General features: G+C 40.6%; 1 protein-coding gene across 1 annotated transcript; it reads left to right on the forward strand.

Moving 5' to 3' along the window:
- Positions 1 to 7,476: 7,476 nt before the first annotated feature.
- LOC147625406 (ras-related protein RABA5c-like) lies at positions 7,477 to 9,064 on the forward strand. Its single transcript, XM_086818743.1, has 2 exons — positions 7,477 to 8,300; positions 8,570 to 9,064. The coding sequence occupies exons 1-2, from the start codon at positions 7,967 to 7,969 to the stop codon at positions 8,902 to 8,904; spliced, it is 669 nt and encodes a 222-aa protein (XP_086674869.1). The 5' UTR covers positions 7,477 to 7,966; the 3' UTR covers positions 8,905 to 9,064.
- Positions 9,065 to 9,505: the final 441 nt, after the last annotated feature.

Below are 9,505 nucleotides of genomic sequence, written 5' to 3' on the forward strand. Positions count from 1 at the left end.
CTCTCTCTCTCTCTCTCTCTCTCTCTCTCTATGCATCTCTTTTCAACACGAAAATTGAGAGAGGCAGTGATAGCATCAAAAGATCTAACCTCAAGTTGAAGACAGAATTATACTCGAAAGCACCAACTTTGATTCAATCGCCCTTGTGCTTGCTTCTACACATAGACATACAAAGATACATAAAATAACAAATTTATGATCTCTCTATTTTTTTCACCCTCTCCTAACTATGTTTCACACCAAATAAAAGTGAAGCCTCTCTATTTTTTTCACCCTCTCCTAACTATGTTTCACACCAAATAAAAGCGAAGCGAATAATAAGCATTGGTTTAGAGAGAGACAGAGACAGACAAACAATCAAACATACAGAAGAGAGAGAGAGAGAGAGAGAGAGAGAGAGAGAGAGAGAGAGAGAGAGAGAGAGAGAGAGAGAGAGAGAGAGAGAGAGGACTCATCCATCAATAATCTTAAATCTTATTACATTATCTTTACCAACTTTTTTAATGGAATGCATTTCAATATTTCCCTTCTAAAAATGAAGCACTTTTCCTCAGAGCTCCTACATCTACTATCCACAATGTAAAAGCCATCTAATAATCCCAATGTCTCTTTGATTAAAAGAAGCTTAAGATTGTCATCTAGCCTGTGAGGATCTAAGACTATATAAATGTATTGAGGATTAATATCATCCCACCCATCAAAGCCAAGAATTTTGCATTTTGGGCTACAATGATATCCAAAAAAGCCCAATTGTGGCATCTCCTCAAAGAAGATCGTATCCAACAATTTGTTATTGTCATAGGTCAACTTCAAGATATTTGATGACATTTCTCTACATGAAACTATTGAGATATCAAGCTCATCTAGTGAGGCGGTGGACACTGATGACTCGCCTGGGGGATAGGCCCCACACTTACACCACTGGCATGGTTGGTGAGATCATAGGTGATATACGGCCAGTGGGATGACAGGCTGTGTGATAGCCATTCTAGAGACTGGCATAGTTATAGCGCCACCTCATTTAGTTGGGTTCACACTATAGAGAACCCTAGTATGTATTTGGTTGAGTACCTTTTCATATTGTGTGTACTCTTATCTTTGTATATGGTGTGTTGAATGTTGTGTGAAGAAGAAGAAGATTTTTAGCCTCTCACCTTGTGTGTTCTCTTTTAGGGTTTTGTGAGTGTGTGTGTGTGCTTGCAAGAGCTCAAGCTCTCTTCTCCCCTCGTGCATCTTTTCAGAAACATAATCAAGCTATATATTAATACCAATCATAGAGATAATAAGAAACAATAAAAAATACTTATACAATCTACCACCAATGGTTACTAAATAATAACATAACCATGTTTATTTTCAAAGAAGCTTATGCTTTGGGACACATTTGATGACCTCATCAAATACTTGTTTTGCTTGATCTTTATCAACATGGACATTATAGTCTATAGCGATCAATCAAGCCCAGGTTTTCTTGAATAATCATGAGCGCAATATTTTCATCTAATTTATCTGAATCTAATCGTACAGTAATTTGGAAAACATCGTTCCAATTAACAGTAGAAATCGTAGACCAACTTGGAACATAGAAATAACGATGCTCAAACTCGGCCAAATTCACCCTTTCCTCAAAGCAAAGAGTGCTTCTCATGTGCTAAAAAACAATGCTAATCACCTCTTCCATCTGTCAATCATACATACAATTATATAAGTCAGTAGAAGCATGAATACTATATACGTCTAGGTGTGTCAAATATACTAATGCGAATACATTGTGTGTGTAAATGGATGTTTGGACCTATACATTTAGGTCCTTAACATTTGTGTGTGTACATGTGTGTTTTACTCACACACACACACAACAACAACAACAACAACAACCACACACACACACACACACACACACACACAAATACATGAATATATATATGATTATTTATATATATATATATATAAGATATAAATATATCTATATATACACATGTGTGTGTATGTACACATCTGCACGTCATGTTTGGGTGTGTGTTTGTGTGTTTGTGTGTGAGTACATGCACACACTCACCTACACACACACACACACACCACACACACACACACACAGTTAATGCATGAAAAATAATAGCTCATTTAAGATTTTTAAAACATTTTTACACCATGTGTGTCGGTGTGTGTGTGTAGGTGTGTGTGTGTGTGTGTGTGTGTGTGTAGGTAAGGGCGTTTGTGCCATGTGTGTGTAGGTGTGTGTTTGTGTGTGTGCGCGTAGGTGTGTGTGTGTGTGTAGGTGAGTGTGCGTAGGTGTGTGTGTGTGTGTAGGTGTGTGTGCGTAGGTGTGTGTGTGTGTGTAGGTGAGTGTGCATAGGTGTGTGTGTAGGTGAGTGTGCACGTGTGTGTGACAAATTCTACTCTCTCTCTCTCTCTCTCATTTCATTTTTCATTAAAAACAACACATGGGTATATGTAAATAAATACACACACACACACACACACACACTCTCTCTCTCTCTCTCTCTCACGCACACACACACACACACAAACATTTGTGTGTGTACATGTGTGTTTTACTCACACACACACACACACACACAACAACAACAACAACAACAACAACCACACACTCACACACACACACAAATACATAAATATATATATATATATATATATATATATATATATAAAAGACATTTTTGCACCATGTGTGTCGGTGTGTGTGTGTGTAGGTTTGTGTGTGTGTGTAGGTGAGGGTGTTTGTGCCATGTGTGTGTAGGTGTGTGTTTGTGTGTGTGTGTGTGTGCACGTAGGTGTGTAGGTGAGTGTGTAGGTGTGTGTGCGTAGGGGTGTGTGTGTGTGTAGGTGAGTGTGTGCACTTGTATGTGACAAATTCTACTCTCTCTCTCTCATTTCTTTTTTCATTAAAAACAACACATGGGTATATGTAAATAAATACACTCTCTCTCTCTCTCTCTCTCTCTCTCTCTCTCTCTCACCCACACACACACACACACACACACACACACACAAACACACACACATAGTTAATGCATGGTAAATAAAATAGCACATTTAATATTATGAAAACATTTAAAAAGTCTCTCTCACGTGAAAAAAAACACGCAAACGCACACACACACACACACACACTCTCTCTCTCTCTCACCACACACACACACACTATTTCAAAAAGCCTCAAAAAACCTTTGCACGTAGGTGTATGTGTGTGTGTGTGTGTGTGTGTGTATGTGTGTGTGTGTGTATGTGTGTGTGTAGGTGAGTGTGTGCACGTGTGTGTGACAAATTCTACTCTCTCTCTCTCATTTCATATTTCATTAAAAACAACACATGGGTATATGTAAATAAATACACACCCACACTCTCTTTCTCTCTCTCTCTCTCTCTCTCTCTCTCTCTCTCTCTCTCTCTCTCTCACACACACACACACACACACACACACACACACACAAACAAATACACACACTATGTCAAAAAAACCCACACACTCCCACAAAAATACACTCTATTCGCTAACTCAAAAACCCTCAAACACACACACTTTTAAAATTTAAAAAGACATTTTCACAAACTTTTAAAATTTACAAATACATATTCACAAACTTTTAAAATTTTAAAATACATATTCACAAACTTTTACATTTAAAAATACATATTCACAAACTTTTAAAATTTAAAAATACATATAACACAAACTTTAAAATTTTTAAAAGTAATAGCCCTTAGAGGTATTTTTAAATTTAAAAATACATATCACACACTTTTAAAATTTAAAAATACATATTCACAAACTTTAAAAATTTTAAAATACATATAACACACTTTTAAAATTTTAAAAAACTTCTAACATTTAAAAATACCTATTTATGTATTTTTAAAATTTAAAAATACATATTCACAAACTTTTAAAAATTTAAAATACATATTCACAAACTTTTAAAATTTTAAAAACACATATAACACACACACACACACACACACACACACACACACACACACAATTCACAGACTTTTAAAATTAAAAAAAAATATTTATATATTTTTAAAATTTAAAAATACATATTCACAAACTTTTAAAATTTTAAAAATACCACACACACACACACACTATTCACAAACTTTCAATAAAAAAAATAAAATTTAAAAATTCATATTCTCTCTCTCTCTCTCTCTCTCTCTCTTTAAAAATTTAAAAATACATATTCACAAATTTTTAAAATTTTAAAAATACCACACACACACTATTCACAAACTTTTAATAAAAAAATTAAAATTTAAAAATTCATACTCTCTCTCTCTCTCTCTCTCTCTCTCTCTCTCTCTCTCTCTCTCTCTCTCTCTCTCTCTCGGCCATGTTGGCAAGCGTGAGCTTCTCCCTTTCCCACACACACCCACACGCCCCCACACACACACACGGCCCACGTTGGGCTTATTGTGGAGGGGAGGCGGCAAACAGACGACACCGAGGAGGGGAGGCGCCAAACACCAATCTCTCTCTCTCTCTCTCTCTCTCTCTCTCTCTCTCTCTCTCTCTCGGCCAACGCGGCCGCATGCAGAGGAGGGGAGCTGGCAAACAGACGTCACCGAGGAGGGGAGCCGGCAAACAGGCATCACCAAGGACGAGAGGCGCCAAACAACCAATCTCTCTCTCTCTCTCTCTCTCTCTCTCTCTCTCTCTCTCACACACACACACACACACACACACACACACACACACACACACACACATCCCACACACACAGACCTTATTTATGTTAACCATTTTCATTTTTTTACAAAAAACTCAAAGCTTACCATGGAAGGGAGGCGCACTGCAATCGACACCGAGGAGGGGAGGCGCACGTCCATGCTTCAAACAGCCTGCACAGTCGGGAGTTGTGCACAGAGCACGTCCACGCTTCCAAAAGCTTGCATGCCAACAAAAAAAGCATGACTGGAGAGCACGTCCCCGCGAGAGAGAGAGAGAGAGAGAGAGAGAGAGAGAGAGAGAGAGAGAGAGAGAGAGAGAGAGAGAGAGAGAGAGAGAGAGAGAGAGAGAGAGAGAGAGAGAGAGAGAGAGATGCTCACCCACCAGAGAGAGCTTACGTCGAATAGGAGGGGAGCTTGTGCACGTTGACTGGAGAGCACGTCCACGCTTCCAATAGCCTGCACAGCCAACAAAAAAGGATGACTGAAGACTTGAGAGCACATCCGCAGAGAGAGAGAGAGAGAGAGAGAGAGAGAGAGAGAGAGAGAGAGAGAGAGAGAGAGAGAGAGAGAGAGAGAGAGAGAGAGAGAGAGAGAGAGAGGATGCTCACCACCAGGGAAAGCTTACGTGCGAATAGGAGGGGAGCTGGCTGGACAATGCGCGAATAGGAGGGGAGCTCGTTGGAAGGACCAAAACGCCATTCGACATCCCTCTCGACCTACAACCTGGGAGCTGGAACGCGACCTGCAACCTTTGCAACCGACGGCCCAGCATAGAATAGGGGCGGCGCTGCAGCGTGGAAGTGGTGGCCCAGCATGTAAGAGAAGGGGCGACGCTGCAGCGTGGACGTGGTGGCCCAACATGTAAGAGAAAGGGGCGGCGCTGTAGCGTGGACGTGGTGGCCGAGAGAAACCGGTGCATGCAATGCAGACATGGATGTGAGAAAAAAATGCGACACGTGGAGGGCAAGGCAAGCTACATAAGAAATAGTAGAGAAGTCACTTGGTTGCTTTTTTATGTTACCTTCTTACTATTTCAAAAAATTTAATGTACCAAAGGTTGAAAAGGAGTAAAATGGCTAGAAAAGATCAAGCTTTCTTAAACTTGTACCCTAATCCATGTAAGCCAACATGAGAAAGCAAACAATCAATATAGAAAATAAGCTTTCATTCGACATGCTAATGTTAAAAATAAAATAAAAGAGACACATTACCCACACCACCCCATCTTGTGGAGTGAGGGGAGGGGGAGATTCAAACTCGCACCATCCTTAGCTAGAGTGTACACCACTAACCAAGATGCTCGTTGGCTCAAGTAGAGAAGAGGTTGGTTGGTTTGTTTACGTTTTTGGGCAAGGAGGAACATACACCTTTTCTTTCACCCCCTTCGTGGAGTGAGGGTGGCTAGAATCGACGAGGCTGTGTCGAGGGCGAGAAAGGTATCCACCAAGGGGATGAATCCCCAATTCCATGAGGTTGCAAAATATATTCAAAAGAAATCCTTCAAAATTGAAATTGTTTTGAAAGTTATGAAATTTAAATATGGGACCAAAAGTTTGTTTCACATTAGTTAATTAGTTGGTAGAAGGGCTCCAACGTTTGAGGTGAAAGTTCATTAATTTGTTTTGACAAGGGCTTCGACCTTTGGGGTGAGAGGCGGTGGAATTTTCTGGAATTTTGGTGAAGGTTATTTTTTCTACGCGTGGCATATTGTGGAGAGCCTGCCTTTTTTTTCCATGCTCTGTCTCCCTCTCGTGTGTTGTATCCACGAGAGAGCAATGTCTCTCAGTCTCTTTGGCACGCGCTAGCTCTGTCTCTCTCGATGGCTCTCTCTCTCTCTCTCTCTCTCTCTCTCTCTCTCTCTCTCTAGCGCCCGAGAGAGCACGCTCTCCCGCTCGCTGAGAGGCCTTCCGTGCTGTCTGCCCGAACTGTCTCTCAACTCGCACCCAGCCTCCACCATCTCGCTCGTCTTGTCTCGCTCTTGCTCGACTCCATCGTCTTCCTCGTCTCGTAGGTTAGTGGGTAGATGTATTAAGAAGGTGCAAAGCTTAGTTTGAACCTTAATACATTAATTAATTAATGGGGCTCGTAGGAGCCCCATTACTTAAGTAATGCATTAGACAGAATATGGTAGTAGAATAAATATGGTAGTAAAATAATAGGGCACCGAAATGTTGTTTTGCATTTCCATTAAATATATTATGTGAGTTTTTCAAGGTGTTTTTCCAAGGTTTCATTTTAGTATGTAATGATTATGCTTGGAAAAGTCAATGAAATGATGACCCTCCTTACCCTTTCTATTTTTACACCCATATTCTTTCTATTTGCAATCATTCACCCATATCCTTTCTATTTGCATGCATCCATCCATATCCTTTCTATTTAATCTCAAAGGGCTGAGTAGAGACATATATTAAGGTTGTATTATAAATGTCAAGTTAATTAATTAAATACCAAGTTAGTAGTATTTTTTTGGGATCAATAATTTTAGAAAGTGCCATGGAAGAAAATCATTATTCACATGCTCACGTTAGTGGTATTTAATTAATACACTTACAAAAAGTTGTGAAATATATCAACAATAATAATTTACTATTTTAATGACAAATTGCATTTCAAATGTCGGTCATCACTTGAATAAAATAAATATCAACAAAAATAATTTGCTATTTTAAATTTCAAATGTCGGTCATCACCTGTAAAGGTTGCAGGCAAAGAACCATTGGGGGCCCTCGTCTGTGCTGTTAAAGAAATTCTTTTGTCCACCTCGTCTCCATCATTTTCACATCATTCTTTCTTTTCCACAACTCGAGCTTGGGGCGCCATAGCCATAGGTTAGGGAGCCCTCTGTAGCGTTTTTTCCTTATGAGTTTTCATGGCTTGTGAAATCATTCTCTGCGGGCGTTCCCCATTTTTCCCGTTAGAACATAGCGGCAGAGCGTGAAGCCTTACCATTCTGCAACTTTTCTTGTCTTGCTTGCTGCGTAATTGAAGCTTTCTCGCAATTCACCTTTTTCTGTCTCCCCTGTCTAGCATTTGAATGCGTTTTTAGGGTTCATAATAGCTGCTTGCAAGAATAGGGTTTTTTTTACCTTCTTCTTGGTCCAGGTAGTCTGCGTTCATTCTGCAGCAAAGCTGGGGTAAAAAGGCAAGGCTAGGGTTAACACCCGTTCTTTCAGAGATCAGCTGTTTGGTGCAGACTGGTATAAGATTAGGGTTTCTTCCATCATATTCAGAGCTTGTATAGCTTCACGTTTGATGCCTCCTCGTGCACAAGATGCCATATGACGAAGAGCCAGCCGAGGACTATCTGTTCAAGATCGTGCTAACAGGAGATTCTGCTGTGGGGAAGTCGAATTTGTTGTCGAGATATGCTCGGAATGAGTTCCATGCCAACAGCAAGGCCACCATTGGGGTAGAGTTTCAGACACAGAGCATGGGGATGGACGGAAAGCGGATCAAAGCCCAGATCTGGGATACAGCTGGCCAGGAGCGCTTCCGGGCGGTCACGTCCGCCTACTACCGTGGCGCGGTCGGAGCTCTGGTCGTATATGACATCAGCCGCCGCCAGACCTTCGATAACATAGGCCGCTGGCTCGAAGAACTCCGTGGTAAGCCCTTTCGACTTTCTTGTATGCAAGTAGCCATAGCCATAGCCATAGCCATAGCATTAGCATTAGGTAGTGGTTTTGCGTATTGGGCTCAGAATCCCAGCTTCAAGTCCCTCGGTTTGGTCATACGAATCATAAATGTAGTCCTGCTTGCTTGAATATCATGTTAAAGAATCATCTAAAAGTAAAAAAAAGGGCCACAAACTCGATTAAATGCTTGACTGTAAGAAGTGCATCTTTCCATATCTGCTAGTCTTTGGCGTGTGCAGTTCACTCAGATATGAGCGTGGTGGCGATGCTTGTGGGGAACAAATGCGACCTCCAGCACTTGAGAGAGGTCTCAGTCGAAGATGGACGAGCTCTTGCAGAAGCTGAGAACCTGTTTTTCATGGAGACTTCAGCTCTGGATGCAACCAATGTGTCCACGGCGTTTCAGATGGTGGTGAGGGAGATCTATAACGTAGTAAGCAGGAAGGTTTTGGCTGCAAATCTCCGAAAATCATCTCCTGGGTTTGGCAGCACAAAGGTGGTTGCATTGCAAGAAGACGGTGAAGAAAGCTCCAATATAGAGAAACCAGCTAAGTTTAGGTGTTGTTTTGGCTAGAAGGTGGGGTTTCTTTCTCACAGTTCATTTGAAGGGCCAGTTATACAGCAAAGCTTTCTTCTACCAGTTTACTCACTGCATATGAATCGGATACAAAATATAGCATTTTTTTTCTACCAAAGCATGTAAACCATATACATGATAAGACATGCCTTCTTATGGAACTTGTTGTCAAAGCGGACTTTTATCAAAGCAAAGGTGTTGATGTGATATATAATACAATCATACTTCATCTCAAGAAGAAGAAGAAACAGCAGCAGGGGGCTTTTAACTCTTTCAGCGATAACATGTGAGAGGGGGACGTGAAAGGAGAGGTTTAGTGATGGGACGGGGAGAGAGGAGCAAATATTGAAATCTTACTCCTAATTAAGCACTAATAAGATTTATGACCTCCATCTTGGACTGTGGGAGAGAATATATATTAGTGTACTTTTGCCTCTTATTGAATGAAGGGTATATATATATATATATTAGGTATAGACCTAAAAAAGGTCTCTTTCTCCTCAAGTTTCTTCCCCTGCATGTTACTAACTTTGGACATCACATGTACTTTTGCCTATCACTGTCACCTCATCCTAATACCCATTAATACCCATTTACA

This window comes from Cibotium barometz, chromosome 24, assembly GCF_041138505.1.
Source record: "Cibotium barometz isolate CiBa-2024 chromosome 24, ASM4113850v1, whole genome shotgun sequence".
Classification (NCBI taxonomy): domain Eukaryota; kingdom Viridiplantae; phylum Streptophyta; class Polypodiopsida; order Cyatheales; family Cibotiaceae; genus Cibotium; species Cibotium barometz.

Excerpts from the sequence above, each read along its gene's own strand:
- LOC147625406 (XM_086818743.1), top strand. The coding sequence starts at position 7,967 with ATGCCATATGACGAAGAGCCAGCCGAGGACTATCTGTTCAAGATCGTG. Across the intron at positions 8,301-8,569 it reads CTGGCTCGAAGAACTCCGTG|TTCACTCAGATATGAGCGTG; the intron begins GTAAGCCCTTTC and ends TGGCGTGTGCAG.